Raw genomic sequence first — 21,701 nt, 5'->3', positions numbered from 1 at the left:
TTGATTCCAGCTTGTGCTTCCTCCAGCCCAGCATTTCTCATGATGTACTCTGCATATAAGTTAAATAAGCAGGGTGACAATATACAGCCTTGACGTACTCCTTTTCCTATTTGGAACCAGTCTGTTGTTCCATGTCCAGTTCTAACTGTTGATTCCTGACCTGCATACAGGTTTCTCAAGAGACAGGTCAGATGGTCTGGTATTCCCATCTCTTTCAGAATTTTTCACAGTTTATTATGATCCACACAGTCAAAGGCTTTGGCATAGTCAATAAAGCAGAAATAGATGTTTTTCTGGTACTCTCTTGCTTTTTTGATGATCCAGCGGATGTTGGCAATTTGATCTCTGGTTCCTCTGCCTTTTCTAAAACCAGCTTGAACATCTGGAAGTTCATGGTTCACGTATTGCTGAAGCCTGGCTTGGAGAATTTTGAGCATTACTTTACTAGCGTGTGAGATGAATGCAATTGTGCGGTAGTTTGAGCATTCTTTGGCATTGCCTTTCTTTGGGATTGGAATGAAAACTGACCATTTCCAGTCCTGTGGTCACTGCTGAGTTTTCCAAATTTGCTGGCATATCGAATGCAGCACTTTCACAGCATCATCTTTGAGGATTTGAAATAGCTCAACTGAAATTCCATCACCTCCACTAGCTTTGTCCGTAGTGATCCTTTCTAAGGCCCACTTGACTTCACATTCCAGGATGTCTGGCTCTAGGTGAGTGATCACACCATCGTGATTATCTGGGTCGTGAAGATCTTTTTTGTACAGTTCTTCTGTGTTCTTGCCACCTCTCCTTAATATCTTCTGCTTCTGTTAGGTCCATACCATTTCTGTCCTTTATCGAGCCCATCTTTGCATGAAATGTTCCCTTGATGTCTCTAATTTTCTTGAAGAGATCTCTAGTCTTTCCCATTCTATTTTTTTCCTCTATTTCTTTGCATTGATCGCTGAGGAAGGCTTTCTTATCTCTCCTTGCTATTCTTTGGAACTCTGCATTCAAATGAGAATATCTTTCCTTTTCTCCTTTGCTTTTCGCTTGTCTTCTTTTCCCAGCTATCTGTAAGGCTCCTCAGACAGCCATTTTGCCATTTTGCATTTCTTTTCCATGGGGATGGTCTTGATCCCTGTGTCCTGTACAATGTCACGAACCTCTGTCCATAGTTCATCAGGCACTCTGTCTATCAGATCTAGTCCCTTAAATCTATTTCTCACTTCCACTGTATAGTCGTAATAAGCATAGAATTTTATTTAGGAAAATAAATTTTTAAAGTATAAATTTATGTTGAAAGCTCATAAAGGAGAGGTAACAAATTTGCCTTGTTTTTGCTTATGTTGCATGTATTTTAAGATACATTTTTAAATTAAAATGCTTGATTATGAGTGAACACTAGGTAGCATGTTGTTTATAATCATTTTTATTTCATGCATTTTTCTGTTTTGGCAAACATTTATGAGTAAACATTATTTATACTAATTCATGTTGGAAGAATGAATATCTGTTCGAGCTGGAAAAAAAAAAATGAGCCTGTTAGCAATACCATATTTGAAGGATCCTTATGAAACCAGCAGAAAATCATCTAATGGGGCTATTTGTATTTGATTTACTAACTAAAGAGTTTTTATATACATTTGTCAGAATTGCCCATATTTTATATTTAAAAAGCTCTAATTAAGCAAAGTCTATAATTAGGAAGCAAAATCTCCTCTAGGAAGCTGTGCTTAAAAGAAAACAAAGCAAAAGAAAACACTAGAGCATCAGAATAATCCCCTCATTGGGTACATGCTTCCTGGGCAAAATGTTTTATAAGATATTTGGGAATAGGGTTAGGATAGACCTACCTTATATTTACTTATGCTTCATAATGAACAATAATTCTGGTGACGCTTTTAGATATTTCCCCCCAGTTCTGGCTACAACAGAATAACTGAAAAATCAGCAGTTACCGGTGATACTTAAGATAGCCGAAGTATGCATGCCCAGTACATAAGTGTTTGTGTAGAAGAATCTTAATTCTTCTACTCATGATCTCATCTTTTGTTTGCTGTATAAATCTGTACAAAACTTTTTCTTTTTTTTTTTTTAACTTAGAAAAATTAACGTACAATTGACATATATTAGTTTCAGGTATACAACATGATTGTATATTTTGAGTATATTGCCACATGATCACCCCAATAAGTTCCTGTTAACATCCATCATCATAGTTACAAATTTTTTGTGTGTGTAATGAAAACTTTTAATAACTTTTAGCAACTTTAAAATATACCATACACTGTCACCCTGATGTATATTACATTCCTATTTTATAACTAGAAGTTTATTCCTTTTCACCCCTTTCATCAATTTAACCATGCCCCAAATTCTTGAAACTCAATGTTGAAAAAACAAAACAAAACACTAAGATCATGGTGTCCAATCCCATCACTTCATGGCCAATAGAAGGGGAAGCAGTGAAAGCAGTGACAGATTTTATTTTGCTGGGCTCCAAAATCACTGCAGACCATGACTTGCAGCCATGACATTAAAAAAGAGGATTGCTCCTTGGAGGGAAAGATATGACAAACCTATAAAGCATATTAAAAGCAAACATCACTCTGCTGACAAAGATCCATATAGTCAGGGCTGTAGTTTTTCCATTAGTCATGTAAGGATGTGAGAGTTGGGCCATAAAAAAGGCTGTGCTAAATTGCTTCAGTCATGTCTGACTCTTGGCAACACTGTGAACTGTAGCCCTCCAGGGTCCTTTGTCGGAGAAGGCAATGGCACCCCACTCCAGTACTCTTGCCTGGAAAATCCCATGGACGGAGGAGCCTGGTAGGCTACAGTCCATGGGGTCGCTAAGAGTCGGACACAACTGAGCGACTTCACTTTCAGTTTTCCCTTTCATGCACTGGAGAAAGAAATGGCAACCCACTCCAGTATTCTTGCCTGGAGAATCCTAGGGACGGCAGAGCCTGGTGAGCTGCCGTCTATGGGGTCGCACAGAGTTGGACACGACTGAAGCGACTTAGCATAGCATAGCATAGGGTCCTTTGTCCATGGGATTTTCCAGGCAAGAATATGGGAGTGGGTTGCCATTTCCTCCTGTAGGGTATCTTCCCAACTCAGGGATCTAACCTGTGTGTCTTGTATCTCCTGCATTGGCAAGCAAATTCTTTACTACTAGCGCTACCTGGGAAGCCCTAACAAAGGCTGAGCACTGAAGAATTGCTTTCAAATTGTGTTGTTGGAGAAGGCTCTTGAGAGTCCCTTGAACATCAAACCAGTCAATCCTAAAGGAAAATCAGCTCTGAATATTCATTACTGAAGCTGAAACTCCTCAGTACTTTGGCTGCTTGAAGGGAAGAGCTGACTCATTGGAAAATACCCTGATACTGTGAAAGATTGAAGGCAAAAGGAGAAAGGGGTGGCAGAGGATGAGATGGTTAGATAGCATCACCGACCCAATGGAAATGAATTTGAGCAAATTCCAGGAGATCGTATAGGACAGAGGAGCCTGGTGTACTGCAGCATATGGGGTCACAAAGAGTCAGACATGACTTAGCGACTGAACAATACCACCACCTCCTTTGTCTCTGGCAAACATCTATCTATTCTCTGTATCTGTGAGCTTGCTGTTTGTTTATTTTTTTGTTTGTTTTTCTTTCAGATACCACACACGAGTGAGATCATACAAGATTTAACTTTTTCCTGTCTGACTTATTTTACTTTTCATAATGCTCTTAAGGCCCATGCACGTTGTTGTAAATGGCAAGATACCATACTTTCTTTATGACTAACATTCCAATGTACACATACCCCACTTTTTCTTTGTTCATTTATTTATCCTTGAATGTGAACATCCTTGTTATTCTCTGTCTTTCTATACATCCTCACCAACATTTATTATCTCTTGTTTTTCAGATAATACTCTTCATTGTGGTTTTGATTTGTGTTTCTCTCATGGTCAGCGACTTTGAGTACCTTTTCATGTACCTTTGGACTATCTATTTTACATCTTATTCAGAAAGAATATATATATGTTCACATAGTCTGCCTGTGTTTTAAATGAATTGTTTCTTTGCTGTTGAGTTGTGTGAGTTACTTTTATATTTTATATATTAACCGCTTATCAGACATATGATTTGCAGATATTCTCTCCTAGTTTGGTAGGTTTCGTTTTCATTTTTTTTATATAGTTTCCTTTGTTGCTGTGCAGAAGCTTTGTGGTTTGGTGTAGTCTCACTTGTTAATATTTGCTTTTACTGTCTTTGCTTTTGATGTCAACTTTTAAAAAAAAAATCCTTAAGGTAGCCTCTAGTAAGAGCATATGTTGCTCTTTTTCCAGTTGCTATTCCCCTCCTTTACACATTGCTTTTCTTGGTATATTATCATCAACTTAAGGAGACATCACTTCTCTACTTGATTGTCCTACAGTTTGCTTTTATCTTATGCAACTCCTGTAGTCTTTACTTATTAGGTCAGCTTCCCCTGTGTCTCAGTGTTCTGTATACTCTTCTCCCAAATTCCCTCAATTAAATAATTTTATTTCTACAAGTTAGCTCTTCTGTTTACTCTTCTAAAATAATTAATAGTGCTTTTGACCTTTGGTTCACAAAATAATTAAAAATTCTAACATATTTGTTAAGTTTTACTTTAAAAAGGTGTTAAAAACACAAATGTTGGGATTGACATATACACATTGCTATATATAAAACAGGTGACTAATAAGGACCTACTATATAGCACAGGAAACTCTTCTCAATGCTCCATAATGACCTATATGGGAAGAATGTATAAAAAAAGTGGACATGTAGCAGAAACTAATACCAGACTATACTCCAATAATTTTTTTAAAATGGCATCTTAAAAAATATTCAGATGTTAAACATTTTTACCATTTATGATTTTACTGAAATACATATTAAAGTATTTATTTTACAATACTATGGTGATCAGTGAAGAAGGCAATTAGATGGATTTTATATTACCAATAGTTAACTCATATATTTATTAAGATATTTTTAAGAGAATTTTTTATTTCAATTTCCTGCTATAATTGTCACCTATTCTTTAGTACATGAGGAATTGAAGTAGAGTCTTTGATTCAGGTATATTTTAATTTACCTGTTACCTCTAACTTGTATGAATCTGTGAGTTATAAAAGCGATTAAATTAGGAAACATTGAGGTGAAGATAATGTTCTACATCCCATTTAATTGAGAAAATAGAGAAAGATCTGATCCAAAATAGTGACATTTTCTTGCCTTATGTCTAATATTCAAATATATAGACATGCATACATTTAAAAAGTAAAAGTACCATCCATAGCGACATACACACAGTTTTCATTTTACATGCAGCTCCTGTCTTCTGGCATGCTAATAGTGAACAGTTTGCATCCAGGTTCAAGTTAGTAAGAGTCTTCCAGTAGTAGTTCAGAAAACTGTACATAACTGGCTAAATTTGTCCTGACATGTTTGATATGCACTCAGTTCATTTCAGTCACTCAGCTGTTTCTGACTGTTTGCGACCCCATGGATTGAAGCACTCCAGGCCTCCCTGTCCATCACCAACTCCAGGAGCTGCTTAGACTCCTGTCCGTCGAGTCAGTGATACCATCCAACCATCTCATCCTTTGTCGTCCCCTTCTTCTCCTGCCTTCAATCTTTCCCAGCATCAGGGTCTTTTCCAGTGAGTCAGTTCTTTGCATCAAGTGGCCAAAGTATTAGAGTTTCAGCTTCAGCATCAGTCCTTCCAGTGAATATTCAGGATTGATTTCCTTTAAGATTGACTGGTTTTAATCTCCTTGCAGTCCAAGGGACTGACTCTCAAGAGTCTTCTCCAACACCATAGAGTCTTCTCCAACACCATAGTTCAAAAGCATCAATTCTTTGGTGCTCAGCCTTCTTTATGGTCCAGTTCTCACATGCATACATAACTACCGGAAAAAACATAGCTTTGACTAGACAGACCTTTGTCGGCAAAGTAATGTCTCTGCTTTTTATTATGCTGTCTAGGCTTGTCATAGCTTTTCTTCCAAGGAGCAAGTGTCTTTTAATTTCATGGCTGCAGTCACCATCTGCAGTGATTTTGGAGCCCATGAAAAGAAAGTCTGTTACTGTTTCCCTGTCTATTTGCCTGAAGTGATAGGATACTAACATGTGATTTTTGCAAAGGTTAAATGTGTTTATCATTGTCAGTTTCATACACCTGCAGAGAAATTTTAACTGTTTCTAACAATACTTTTCTTATTGCAGTTAGTACATCTTTATTTCTTGTCCTTCATTTAAGGTGGTAACATGAACTTTTCTTCTGGGTTTTGACATGGCTATTGTGATTTTTTGTGGAGTAGCATTGATCTTCACTCTCTTGATATATTTTTTGTAATAAAGACATATTTTTGTGAATAAACTTTTTTCATTCTCAACTAATAGCCTTGTTTCTGTATTAATAGTTCAAGTGCCGGGCACTATTTACTTCTTTCTATACATGCTTTTGAAAGTGTTAACAAGAAAAAATTAAATTTGTTATAAATTATTGAAGTAAAAGCCTATTTACGTTTAATATCATCTGACCTGATAATATCAATAAAATTATTTCATATATAATCAAAATTTTAGTAAAAATGATAACATGAAGATTTGAGTGTGTTTATTAGCATAATAAACTGTAACTCATAGAACTGAGGTGAGAATAAGAAAATAATGCCACTGACAAGTACTCAACACATGGAAATGTCACAACAAATCATTTATCTTAAATTTTTCTCCGCTTTAAAACTTGAGATTTTTATTATGTTGCTTTTAAAGAGTGCTTAACTTAAGTTTTATTTTTTCAGAGCACCTTCAAGTTTAAGTCTGAAAGTGATATTCATTTAGCAGAACATCATAAACAGGTTCTGTATGATGGGAAACTTGCAAGTAGTATTGCATTTACATATAACGCTAAAGCCACTGATGCTCAGCTATGCCTGGAATCATCACCAAAGGAAAACGCATCTATCTTTGTGCACTCCCCACATGCTCTGATGCTCCAGGTGGGTGAATAGTAGCTTAGTCTTAATGTTCTCATCAACACTGTGTCTTTATTTTACATGTTATACATTGCTCGCCTGTAAATCTTCAGTTGCTCTTTGTTTTTCTTTTTTGGTCTTCTAGTTCTTTGAACAGTGTTTTTGCCTTCTGCATTTTATTTGACAATACAGTTTACCTTGGACTTGTCTCCTTAGTAGGAAATCTGTCTTTTCTGTTGTATTTTATGTTTCTTATCCTTTGAAATAAAATCAGTTATTTAGTAAATGCTGCTGCTGCTACTAAGTCGCTTCAGTCGTGTCCAACTCTGTGCGACCCCATAGACGGCAGCCCACCAGGCTCCGCCATCCCTGGGATTCTCCAGGCAAGAATACTGGAGTGGATTGCCATTTCCTTCTCCAGTGCATGAAAGTGAAAAGTGAAAGTGAAGTCGCTCAGTCGTGTCCGACTCTTAGCGACCCCATGGACTGTAGCCTACCAGGCTCCTCCGTCCATGGCATTTTCCAGGCAAGAGTACTGGAGTGGGGTGCCATTGCCTTCTCCGGATTTAGTAAATAGATAATTGTAAATATAAAAATACTTCGCTATAAGAATGTATAACTCCCTAACATAAAAATTACTTGAGCGCTTTTATACCTATCAATAGCATCTCTTATTTTAAAATATAGTTTGATTTAGAACCTCATGTTTTCAGTGTAAAAATCTCAAGTTAAGCTTTAAATTTAAATGATTATCAAAATATTTCAATTTTTTATTTTACATGTGTATCAAAATTATATAATTTTGATTTAAAATTTTAAAAATAGATTTTAAATTGTTTAATTTTCTTACAAAGTTATTTGAAACAAGGAAATAGTGATAACATGCTTTAGAAAATTTAATAAACATTTTTGTCTTTGAACATAGGATGTAAAAGCTATAGTTACACATTCAATTCATAGTGCAATTCATTCAATTGGAGGGATTCAAGTGCTTTTCCCACTTTTTGCACAACTAGACAACCGGCAGCTCAATGACAGTCAAGTGGAAACCACTGTCTGGTAAGTCTTCTTTCAATATGTAACTTACAGTATTTTTTAATTGTTCAGATTATGCATGGTACCCTTGGTGCTGTGTAAATATAATACTGGTTTTTATCCTTAAAATGCTAATAAAGTTTCTTTAGGATTAAGGCAGATATATTTACGCAAAGTAAAAAAACTTGACAAATTTTATAACCACAAAGGAGTGACTTCCTTGATAAGAAATAAAAAATTTCTTACTAGGTATAGCATAGTGATTATAATATGAAGTAGGAGAAGTGTCAGTCCTGGCCTTTCACTGCAAATGAATGCTCATTGTTTGAACTGTTGGTGAAATCCTATCGGATTAAACAGAATTACTAGGGTAAAGTTTATTCTCAAAAATAGCATTTAATAACAGTTATATAATTTATATCCTAAATATTAGTATTATTCTATAATGCTAGTATCATAAAACTAGCACAATATTAATTGAAATTAGCTTTTTTCTTATGTTTGAGAACCTAAATCTAACCAGTGGCATATCCATATTTTATATATTCAGAATTTTCTAATTAGATTTATTTCATGTGCAATTTTTGTAACTTCTTTTTTTTAATTAAAAAAATACCTCATGTGTTAAACTCCCATTTAACCTTATTTCTTAGAATCATTTATGTCATTAGTTAAATGTGAATTTTATACAAATAGTTTAACTATTTCTGTACATTGATATGTTTGAAGAATTTAAAGGGAAAGTTATATAAGTAAACATTAGTTTACTAAACAGTAACATAGAAATCCTTCATTAACATGTACACATATACATGAGATTCTTTATGGGTCATCCAATTTTGAATTGATAGAAAAACTAGTGAATGAAATTAAGATGGGAAAAATTTAAAGTTCCTGAAATGTAGCATGTGATTTTTCATATTAATTATTTAAATTAGCTATTAACCAACTTCTGTCTTAATATTGCTGATAATATTGTCCCTGTATTGGGACCATCTTTATGTAAAGTATAAATCTAAATATAAATCTGACCTGTATATTTACAAAACTCAGCTCTCATCCATGGGTCATGCTTTTTTTTTTCTTTTTTTAGTATCAGTGTGATGTAATGAATGGTTAGCATTTTGATGTGAAAATGAATCTGGAGGCCATGTCCTGCTGAGATATTACTTTGTTATGAGATCTTCAGTCATTTTATTGAGAGACAGATCAGCTTAGTTGAAAAATGAAACTTTAAATCCCAGTCCTAATTTAAATGCAAATGTTTTGTTCTTTATCATCGAAGTGAACTAGGACACATTATTATCAGTAATTTAAAGCCTAGTAAGTGCTGTGAACAGAAGTTAGAGGTGAAATAGCAATTAGAAAACTCCATGTGTAATTTAAATATTTCTTATGAATTAATATTTAGTCCATAATTATTTTAACCTGAAATATAGTGATTTGCTTCATGCAGAAAAATTAGAAAGATTATGCAGCTTGAATGTTATACCTAAAATGAATGATTACAATAATTTATATCATTGAATATTTATAAAATCTCAGTGCTAAAACTATATTTAACAGGTATCTGGTCCATTCATCCAAGGCACATGCTTATTTGTCATATCCTGTTTTCAAAACTCATCTTAGTGTTTATATTATATTTTGATATTTAAATTGTATTTATTTCATAACAGATAAAAGGCAGTAGAAAGGATCAGCTTTCTGATTTTCATTTTGATTTGTTTTTAGTTCTTTTATATCATTCATGTTAATTTTTCCATGTAATAGCTTCAATTTTTTCAGTGATATATATGTTCTTAGTTTATGGCCAATAAAAAATATAATAAGAAATGTATCACTTTCTTTTTCAGTAATAGTTACATACCTGTTTTTGGTATGTATTTCAACCCTCCCCTGTGATTTACTTATGTGCTATTTTGAATTCTTATCTAATAATTTTTCATTAGTTACTTCAAAGCTCTTGATGTCTGAGGTTGGCTTTTTGTCATTTGTGTGTATCAGTAATGCAGTCTTTTGTTATATTTAAAGTTTTGAGGGCCACCATTTTGGTGGTGATACTGTCTTTCAATTTTTAAAATGTTGAAAAAAAATTTTTTAATGGAACATACCCATCTACTTGAAAAACATAAATTATTAACTTTACAGCAAGGATTGATAGAATTCATTAATTTGGGGCTATATCTTAAATTCATATATATGAATGAGAACTTAAAATAGGATATGTTATCTCATTTTTAGTTAATTTTAAACTCCTAGGTGAATAGGGGTGGCTTTCCATAAGGCGCTAATGGCAAAGAACCTGCTTGCCAATGCAAGAGACTTAAAGAAATGTGGGTTCTATCCTTAAGTCGGGACAATCCCCTGGAGGAGGGCATGGCGACCCACTCCAGTATTCCTACCTGCAGAATCCCATGGACAGAGAGGGTCCTGGCTGGCTACAGGCCATAGCATCTCACAGAGTTGGATACGACTGAAATGACTTAGCACACATGCAGGCACGCACAAATGAATGAGAATCTATTTGAACTTTAAAAATCTTACAAAATTTTATATACATCTATTTTAGAAAATATTTCTTGTATAATAAATATATGCCCCAAATTGCAGTATTGTCTAATTCTTGACTACTTTTTGGAGAAATTGAGCTAAGCTCTAAAATAAGTTAATTCTTTGCCTTTTATATTTCAAGCTAAAACATCTTAGTTTCATGCACTTTCCTTCACTCAGTAGCCTGGTTTATGAAGCATTTTATTGTTTATGTAAGTCTCACTTCTATTGATACTAATTTATTATTGTTCTAATCATTGATGAGTTTTACTGTATATATTGAGGTCTTAATATTAAAATAATTTATTGAAGATATTATTTTCTAGAGCCTTTAAATTAGGCTTTATATGTACAGGAGAAATTTTATGACTTTGTTTTATCATGAAGGCTACATATTATAGTTGTTAACTAGTGTGGATGTTCAAGTTAGAAAAACTTGAATTCAAACCCCCAGTTTATTTATTATTATTACTATCTGACAAAAAATGGTCCACTGGAAAAGGGAATGGCAAACCACTCCAGTATTCTTGCCTCAAGAACTCCATGAACAGTACGAAAGGGCAAAAAGATAATGACATTGGAAGATGAGCACTCCCCCCCACCCAAGGTTGATAGGTGTCTGGTATGCTACTGGGGAAGAACAGAGAAATAGCTCCAAAAATAAGGAAGAGCCTGCACAGAAGTGGAAACGATACTCAGTTGTGGCTGTGTCTTATAGTGAAAGTAAGGTCCGATGCTGTAAAGAATAATATTTCATAGGAACCTGGACTGTTAGGTCCTTGAATCAAGGTAAATTGGATGTGATCAAGGAGGAGACAGAGAAGCCTGCTGGGCTACAGTCTGTAGGGTCGCAAAGTGTTGGACACGACTGAAGCAACTGAGCGTACAGCATTCAAGTAGGAGATGGAAAGAATGAACATCTACATGTTAGAAATCAGTGAACTAAAATGGAACAGAATGGGCAAATTTAATTCTGGTGACCATTATGTCTACTACTGTGAGCGAGAATCCCTTAGAAGAAATGGAGTAGTCCTCATGTCAACAAAGAGTCCAAAATGCAGTACTTGGGTGCAGTCTCAAAAATGACAAATGCTCTTGGTACTCTCACTTTGTTTCAAAGGCAAACCATACAACATCACAGTAATCCAAGTCTGTGCCCCAACCACTGAGGCTGAAGGAGCTGAAGTTGAACAGCTCTTTGAAGACCTACAAGACCTTCTAGAACTAACATCAAAAAAAGATGTCCATTTCATTATAGAGAGTTTGAATGCAAAAATATGAATTCAAAGAGATACCTGGAGTAACGGGCAGGCTTGGCCTTGGACTACAAAATGAAGCAGGGCAAAGGCTAACAAGAGTTTTGCCAAGAGAACACACTGGTCATAGCAAACATCCTGTTCCAGTAGCAAAACAGATGATTCTACACATGGACATCACCAGATGGTCAGTACTGAAATCAGATTATGTTCTTTGCAGCCAAAGATGGAGAAGCTCTATACAGTCAGCCAAACAAGACCTGGAAATGACTGTGGCTGAGATCATCAACTCCTTATTGCAAAATTCAGGCTTAAATTGAAGGAAGTAGGGAAAACTTACAGTGTATGACCTAAATAAAATTGCTTATGATTATACAGTAGAGGTGACAAGCAGATTCAAGGGATTAGATCTGGCAGACAGAGTGCCTGAAAAACTGTGGACAGAAGTTCATAGCATTGTACAGGAGGTGGTAACCTAAACCATCCCGAAGAAAAATAAATGCAGGAAGGCAAAGTGGTTGTCTGAGGAGGCCTTACAAATTGAAAAGAAGAGAAGTGAAAGGCAAAGGAGAAAGGGAAAGATACACCCAACTGAAGAGAGTTCCAGAGAAGAGCAAGGAAAGAGAAGAAAGCCTTTTTAAGTGAACAGTGTAAAGAAATAGAGGAAAACAATAGAATGGGAAAGAGTAGAGATCTCTTCAAGAAAATTGGAGATATTGAGGGGACACTTCATGCAAAGATGGGCACAATAAAGGACAGAAAAAGCAAAGACCTAACACGAGCAGAAGAGATTAAGAAGAGGTGGCAAGAATGCACAGAAGAACTATACAAAAAGGTCTTATTCGATAACCAAGAGGGTGTGGTCACTCACCCAGAGCCAGCCATCCTGGAGTGTGAAGTTAAATGGGCCTTAGGAAACATTACTTGAACAAAGCTAGTGAAAGTGATGGAATTCCAGCTGACCTGTTTCAAATCCTAAAAGATGATGCTGTTAAAGTGCTGCACTCAATATGCCAGCAAATCTGGAAAACTCAGCAGTGGCCATAGGACTGGAGAAGATCAGTTTTCATTCCAATCCCAAAGAGAAGCAGTGACAAAGAATTCAAACTATTGTACGATTGTGCTCATCTCACATGTGTGCAAGGTGATGCTCAAAATCCTTCAAGCTAGGCTTCAACAGTACATGAAGCAAGATCTTCCAGATGTAAAAGCTGGATTTACAAAAGGCAGAGCAACCAAAGATCAAATTGCCAACATCTGTTGAATCATAGAAAAAGCAAGGGAATTCTAGAAAAACAGCTACTTCTGCTTCATTGACTACACTAAAGCGTTTGACTGTGTGGATCACAACAAACTGTAAAATTCTGAAAGAGATGGGAATACCAGACCACTGTACCTGCCTCCTGAGAAACCTGTATTCAGGTCAACAAGCAACAGTTAGAACTGGACATGGAGCAGCAGACTGTCCAAATTGGGAAAGCGGTACATCAAGGCTGTATATTGTCATCCTGCTTATTTAACTTATATGCAGAGTACATCATGCAAAATGCCAGGCTGGATGAAGCACAAGCTGGAATCAAGATTGCCGGGAGAAATACCATCAACCTCAGATATGCAGATGATACCACTTTAATGGCAGAAAGCTAAGAGGAACTGAAAAGCTTCTTGATGAGGGTAAAAGAGGAGAGTAAAAAGGCTGGCTTAAAACTCAACTTTCAAAAAACTAATATCATGACATCCCATCCCATCACTTCATGGAAATAGATGGGAAAAGTAGAAACAGTGTCAGATTTTATTTTTTTGACTCAAAGAGTACTGCACATGGTGACTGCAGCCATGAAATTAAAAGATACTTGCTCCTTGGAAGGAAAGCTATGACAAACCTAAACCTAGACAGAGCATTAAAAAGCAAAGACACAATTTGCCAACAAAGTTCTGTATATTTAAAGCTAATTTTTCCAGTTGCCATGTATGGATGTGAGAGCTGGACCATAAAGGAGGTGAGTGCAGAAGAATTGATGCTTTTGCTCAATTGGACTCTTGAAAACTCTCAAAAGGACTCTTGAGAGTTCCTTGGACAGCAAGGAGACAATCAGTCTCCAGTCAATCCCAAAGGAAAGCAGTCCTGAATATTCATTGGAAGGACTGATGCTGAAGCTGAAGCTGCAATACTTTGGCCACCTGATGTGAAGAGCCAACTCAGTGGAAAAGACCCTGATGCTGGGAAAGATTGAGGGCAGTAGGACAAAGTGACGCCAGAGGATGAGATGGTTGGATGGCATCACTGAGTTGGATGAAATGCCAGGAGATAGTGAAGGACAGGGAAGCCTGGGGTGCTGCAGTCCATGGCGTCTAAAAGTGTCAGACATGAGTTAGGAACTGAAGAAGAACAACAGCAACAATGATTGTTTTTCAAGTGTTTATTGGAGTATAATTGATTTGAAGTGTTGTGTTATATAGCATTAATTATTACTACAACTTTGAGTGTGTTATCTATTTTGTTCTTTAGTTTCTACCATTATATGATTAGAATAATAATAGCTCGCTAGATTATTTCAATTAAATGCAATAAAATAATGTAGATTGTTACAATAGGCACTGGATATATGCTGGTTTTGTTATTCAGATGACAGTGGGTTATTTTGATTATCCTAATACTACGGTATTATATTTAAAATATATTTCATCAATCATAGAAATTGGTTGTTACGGTAGGAGCCATTATTATTTTCTGTTTGAGCTGTTCTACCAATGATGTGATTTAAAATGGAAAATTACTTAAATAAGTGATGAAGTAGGACTCATACTTTGAATTTCAGTTGTAGTGATTAAAACTGATTGTGAACTGTTTATCCATTTTCTAGGTATAGTGGTTTAAAAGCGAGGAGTGTGTTAACCTAAGTTTGGAAGCCAATACCGAGTTATAAAACACCTGCAAGGATTTGAGATGGTGTTCTTTAGCTGGTGTTTAGATTTTGTAGCTACCCCATTAGCATCCCCATTACATATCCAGTAATAATATTTTTCAGTGCTTTTTCTTTTGACATGTAGTTTAGCCTTTATTGTGAAACAAACAAAAAGTGAACCAAAAATGTAATAAATGATAGCTTTTGAAAACACATACAGTATTTTTAATGTGATTTTTTTGACTAAGTCATCTAGGCAGAGTTGTTATAGTGATTCCATCCTATTCATAATGATTCTCAATCACCATCATCACCTTGAGTTAATTCTGCCAGTGGTGAAAGCTATTTGGAAGTTTTTTCATTTCTCATGGATTAATAATGTTTATATTGGACTTATCAGTCCCATTCTGTCAATCGGTTATTGAGAGCAATAATTAAACAGACTGCCTTTCACTAAACATTTAGTAAATATTTATATAATGAATAAATAGTGAACAAATGTTTCATAAATGATTTCAAGAAGTGTAACTCCAATCTTGAAATAATCATGGCTTCTGTATTTTGTGTGTAACAGAGTCTGTTTATTAGAAATACCATTTTCCTTTGATTTGAATGATCATATATCAAGACATTAACTATTAATGTCCTGTCTTCTGCACCTTAGCCCCCAAACCTCTTTTGTTTGAGTACATGTTACTGAATTCTATAGATGATAGAAAGCAAAACAAATCTTCCCCATTTGTTTGACTTAGGAAGAATGTGTTCTGAAAAAATACATGTTTATTAGCACAAAATATAAATAGGATTTTGTATATCAAAGGATTAAAAATACACTGAGTAGTTCTTTTTGGAGACAGTGTTATGCATCTTTTTGTTGTCAGGGCAGACTAAAGCCCAAACTTGTATTCTGTTTTGAACTATCTGTTCTTAGGTGCTGGGGCTATCTGAGGGTGTGTAGTACTAACACAAGGCATTCACTGAGTGCTTACTGTGTGCCATTAGCTGTTTATATTATTTCATTTAATCCTCTCTGCTGATAAGGGAGAGAAAATTTGAATGTCTGTTAAAGGTCACAGAGATTAAGTGGCAGATTAGAACCAGAATTACAATTCTGGAAGCCTGAACTCTCACTCTGAACTGCCATGATTAACTCTTAAGTATCACCTTTGCAAGGTGTGGAGTGATTTTAGTAATGCAGTCTTTATCTGATAGTAATATGAATTAAAGTAAGATAGAATATATAAAATATCTATCACAGTGAGCCTCTGGTACATAGTAAGCATTATTGAGTTCTATTTCCTCAGAGAATAATAAGTAGTCTTTTTGATGCGATGCAGTTTTGTATTACTAAAATGTATTTTAATGCTGTTTTTAACTGACAAATTTTATAAACTACAAACCAACCAAAAGTGATCATGTAAATGAATTCTTGTAATTATATAAATATTTTTATCAGAAAAGTGTTCTTTTTGTTTCTAATTATAATACAGGTTGTTTAATAGACTGTTTGATGGAATATAAGCTATAAAAAATTTTAAAAATCCCATAAAACATTTGTGTCAATGATCTTATAATTAAGAATACTCTTGTTAGGTGAATATTTATGACTCATTCATTTGTTTAGTGAGTATGAATCCATATTTTTTTCCCTAAAAACTATCTTGCTAGCCAAAGCAAGATATTCCGGTAATTTTCTTTAATTTTATAGCCCCTTTAATAATTAAATTTTCATTTTAAAGTCCTGATTAACATCATTGTCATATATAAACTAATAAGATTACCTGAAAATTTCAGCATTTCAGTTCTAACAACCTAAATTTCCACTTACACTTCAAAGAGACAAAAAAATTCTTTGACCATGTTTTCTGGTTTTTAGTTCAGGGAAAAGTGCCTATTATACATATAATATCAAATATTTCTATATATGTTTCACTAGAACTGACATAAAAAATGAAATGTGCATGCTTTCTATAGGCTAAAGAAGTGAAATCAGTTCTTGTTAGTAACTGTTGTGTCCCTTATGGAGGTTGTTGTTTGTATATGTAGAATATAATTATTATCATTTTGGTTTCCAGTATTTAAACATTTAAAACTCTGTATCTGTAGAATTATTTTCTGTATATTTTTCAGGAATATATATATCTTTCACTTCTTTATATGCATATTTGCTATTTTGCCTTTTTTTTTTTTAAGATGATAAAATTGGTAATGAAAGTGTTCTTTGAAGCGAAACAGACTCAGAAAATATATTTGATGTATGTATACCACTACTGGGGCTTCCCATGTGGCTCAGTAGTAAAGAACGTACCTGGCAGTGCAGGAGACTAGAGTTCAATACCTGGATTAGGAAGATCCCCTGGAGGAGGAAATTGCAACCCACTCCAGTATTCTTGCCTAGGGAATCCCATGAACAGAGGAGCCTGGTAGGATACAGTCCACGAGGTTGCTAAAGAGTCAGACATGACTTAGCGACTAAACAATAGCAACAACAACACACCCCTATTACTATTAAAGGAGGAAAACCAAATAGTAATTTGTTTAGTGAGATTTAAATAGAGTAAAATGGAATTTACATTGAATTCATTGTAGAAATTAATCTGTAAATAAAATTAAAATACAGTATTCTGCCTGAAACATTGGGAAATTATAGTGTAATGTTCAAATAGCTTTTTCTTCTCTGTCAGCAAAGTTGTTTTTTACTCCGTGGATCCTTTACAGAATATATCTGGTAATACAGTTTAATTTTAGTTTGTTTGGGTTTAATGGGTTTGTCAACTATCAACAAGAAAGGACATTTTGTTTCTTTCAGACTTATGAGGTCTGATGACATTGACTTTTCAAATAAGCTTTTTTTCTACAGTCCATTTTAAAGTGTTTTCCATAAGTGGTTGCTTTTCTACAATAATTCCTTCATAAAAAGTTTCCTTCACATTTATTGAAACTTGTCTTTAGTGCTACATTACTTTGTGCTGTTTCAATGTACAACACATAATTCTGCTTTGTGAATTTTTCCTGCCATAAAGGAAGGCTTCTGCTTTATCTTTGACCAAAAACAAACAAAGTAAGGCATTGTTTTGGCAAAGGAATTAAGTAAAAATTTTTAATTGCAGGAATTTTGGCAACCAGTCACATCTTAATGAATTTGTTGCCTTGATTTTCCTCTAGTTTGCATATCCACATTCTCTGTCCTTCAATATTTTACTGTTTTGTAATTGAAGATGTTATTTTATGCATGGAATAACATTTATTTCTTTTAGTTTTTCTATGTCTTTACATTGCTTCTGAAATAAATAAATTGTTTCATTCATTTTTATATTATTATATTCATACAGTCTAAAACTAAAATAAATATCACTAGCTTTTCTGAGAAATAACCATGTGCCTGAATATTCACAGTTCATACTCAGAAGCACAGAATATTTCTGGTGAAAACTGTAAAACTCCCAAGTGTTTCTGCTCTCTTCCTGTTCCCTCCTGTGGATATGATGACCTTTAGGTGCAATGAGTGGAATCTTTAATAAAATAATTAATAAGGTGTTATCAGGACATTCTAATTAATTTAGTATTGTAATTTTATTGACTTTTATTTTGTTTCTGGATTCATGATCTTATTACCTGGATGGAAAACACCCAGAGGTTTTTCTCTAGCATCCTTATATTTAGGCTCATATACCCCTAACTATGAGGAAATTATCTCAAACTGAACCTCCTCCAAATAAAAGCTCATAACTTGTTCTTCATTTTCTGTTACTTTTGGCATTCTGTTTATTTTTAAGTTGATTTTTATTTTTGTTACTTTTTAGAGAAATTTAGGTTTATAATAAAATTGAAGAAGCAGAGATGATTTTTCATATACTCCCTTTCTTCACAAATACATACCCTCCCCTATTATTGGTATCAGTCACCAAAATCTTAACATATTTTTTAAAAAAGGATGAATATATTTTGATAGATCATAATCACTTAAACTCCATATTTAAGACTTTGTTCTTGGTGTCATACATTTTATAGGTTTGAAAAAAGTATAATGCCATATAGCCATCATTATAATATCATAAAAAGTATGCTCACTTCCCTAAATGTATTTTTTGTTTTACGCTTTCAACTGTCCCCAGGCAGCTACTGATCTTTTTATGGTCTTCATAATTTTGCCTTTTCCAGAATGTCATATAATTGAAATCATATAGTGTGCAGCTAGTTCAGATCATCCTGTTTCACTTAGTAATATGCAATTAAACTGCCTCCATGTCTTTTCATGGTTTAATAGCTCATTTCATTTTAGCACTGAATAATATATATTCCTTTGTCTAAATGTATCACAGCTTATTTTTCCATTCATCTGCTGAAGGACATCTCTGTTGCTTCTAAGTTTTTGCAATTAAAAATAAAGCTTCTATAAATATCCGTGTGCATGTTTTTGTGTATATATAAGTTTTTAACACCTTTGAATAGATACAAAGGATCATGATTGCTGGATTATCTGGTAGATATATGTTTAGTCCCATAAAAAAAAAAAAACCTCCAAACTGTCTTCCAAAATGGCTGTACCATTTTCATTCCCGCCAGCAATGAATAAACTAATAGATTATTAGTTCCTGGAGGTTTTTTTTTTTTATCAGTTATTTCAGATTTTTAAAATAGATAATCATGTTGTTTGTGAACAAAAACAGTTTTGTGTTTTCTTTCCCAATTGTATATGTTTTATTTCCTTTTCTTGTCTTATCACGTTAGCAAAGACTTCCAGTGTAGTGTTGATAAAGAATGGTGAGAGGGGACATCCTTACTTGTTTTTTTATCTTAATGGGAAAATTGAATTTTTCATCATTAAGTATGGCATTACCTGTAGGTTTTTTATAGTCTGTTATCAAGTTGAGAAAGTTCCCCTTTATTCCTAGTTCCCTGAGAGTTTTTATCATGAATGGCTGTTGGATTGTGTCCAGTGCTTTTCCTACCTCTATAGATATGAACTTGAGAATTTTTTTTAACATATTGCTGTGATGGGTGATTGTTGTTGGTGTTGTTTAGATGCTAAGTGGTGTCTGACTCTTTTGTGACCCCGTGGACTGTAGCGCACCAGGCTCCTCTGTCATGGGATTTCCCAGGCAAAAGTGCTGGAGTGCGTTGCCATTTTCTTCTCCAGAGGATCTTCCTGACACAGGTATCGAACTCGAGTTTCCTGCACTGGCAGGCATGTTGTTTATCACTGAGCCAACAGGGAAGCTTTCTGATGGGTATTGGATTACATAAAATGATTTTTGAATCTTGAGCCATCCTTGCATACTTTGAATAAGTCTCATTTGGTTATGGTGTATAATTCGTTTTATCTTGTTTAAATTCAATTTGGTCATGTTTTGTTGAGAATTTTCACATATCTATTCATGGGAGATATTGGTCTATAATGTACTTATTATGACTTTGTCTAGTTTTGGTTTGAGTGATGGTTTTTCACTGAATAGTTTTTCCTAACTCATTCTAGTTTTTCATATAATGAGTTAGGAAAATAGTTCCTCTGCTTCCATGCTCTGAAAAAGCTGTAGAGAACTGGTATAATTTCTTCCTTAAGTGTTAGGTAGAATTTACCAATAAACCCATCTGGGATTGGTGATTTCTGCTTATTAATTGTTGTTTCAGTTTTTTTAATAAATGTAGGTATATTCAAAATGTCTATTTCTTCTTGCGTGACTTTTGGCAGAAAGGTTCTGAATTTTCATTTAGGTTTTCAAATCTGTCAGCATAGAATTGGTCACAGTTTCTTTTATTGTTCTTTTGATTTTCGTGAGATGTGTGGCTATGTTTCTTTTATTTTTAATTCTAGTGTTTCTCTCTTGGCCCTTTTTTTTTTTTTTTTTTTCCTGTTAGTCTGGCCTGAGGCTTATCAATTTTATTGATCTTTTTAAGAATCAGCTTTTGCTTTAATTGATCTCCTATTTTCAGTTTCTTTGATTTATACTCTCATTGTAATTATTTATTTTTACTGCATACTTTGAATAGAATTTACTCTCTTTTTTTGTAGTTCACTAAATTAGAAATTTATATTATTGATTTTCAGTCTTGTTTTTTGTTTTTTGTTTTTTTATATGTATATACATGCCTTACAGAGGTCTGAGCACCCCAGTTTCAACATGCAGAAGGGTGGTTTTCCTCCCATACCATCAAGAAATTCTCTGTGACACCAGTTGAATATTGTATAATTTAATTCAGTTCTGACACTCAAATCTGGCATAGCATCAGATCCCACAGGTTAAGGGCTCAGTCTCACAGGACTTGCTTTCTTCACTTTAGTTGCCAGTTGCAAGTCCAGATTATCACCTGTGCTTCTCACCAACTGACTACAAATTGTAGGTTCCGATGGCCTCCTCCTTGGACTTCAGATGCCAATTGCAAGTCCAAGTCATTACTAGTACTTCTGACTGACTGGCTCTAAACTGGGAGTTCAATCATCCCATCCTTGGATTCTGTTACTTTGCTAGAGTGGTTCACAGAGCTTAGGGAAACATTTTATTTACTGGACTACTAGTGTATTATAAAAGGATGATAAAGGATACAGATGGACACCCAAGTTGAAAAGATGCACAGGGCAAGCTATGGGGAAAGGACACAGAGCATTCATTCCCTCTCCAGATGTGCCAGACTTTTAACACCTCCTTTTATTCACATACTTGGAACCTCTCCCAGCCTTGTTCTTTTTTACTTTTTTTTTTTTTTAATGGTGGCTTCATTATATCGGCATCACTGATTAAATCATTGACCGTTGGTAATTGAACTCACTCTTCAGCTCTTCTCCCCTCCCTGGAGGTAAGTAGGTGGGAGGAGGGAGGGACTGGACTGAAAGTTCCAAACATCTGATGATATGGTTGATTTTGTTGGTAACTAGCTCTCATCCTCAAGTAAATTCTAAAGGTCACTTCATTAACATGACAAAAGACACCTTTATTGCTCCCCTCCCTTAAGAAA

At 34.6% G+C, this 21,701-nt stretch overlaps 1 protein-coding gene across 5 annotated transcripts in view; it reads left to right on the top strand.

Moving 5' to 3' along the window:
* Window positions 1–21,701, top strand: part of NBEA (neurobeachin) — a 650,396-nt gene that overhangs the window by 126,734 nt on the left and 501,961 nt on the right. For all 5 annotated transcript variants that reach the window (XM_081551831.1, XM_081551834.1, XM_081551833.1 and 2 more), the window contains 2 exons: window positions 6,824–7,021; window positions 7,923–8,056. In XM_081551831.1, coding sequence (XP_081407957.1) covers window positions 6,824–7,021; window positions 7,923–8,056 — 332 coding nt within the window. The remainder of the gene's footprint in view (window positions 1–6,823; window positions 7,022–7,922; window positions 8,057–21,701) is intronic.

Source organism: Giraffa tippelskirchi, chromosome 12, assembly GCF_054371585.1.
Source record: "Giraffa tippelskirchi isolate mGirTip1 chromosome 12, T2T-mGirTip1v1.2.pri, whole genome shotgun sequence".
Classification (NCBI taxonomy): Eukaryota; Metazoa; Chordata; class Mammalia; order Artiodactyla; family Giraffidae; genus Giraffa; species Giraffa tippelskirchi.
The sequence above is the reverse complement of the archived record's forward strand: the minus strand, read 5'-3'. Positions and strand labels throughout refer to the sequence as shown.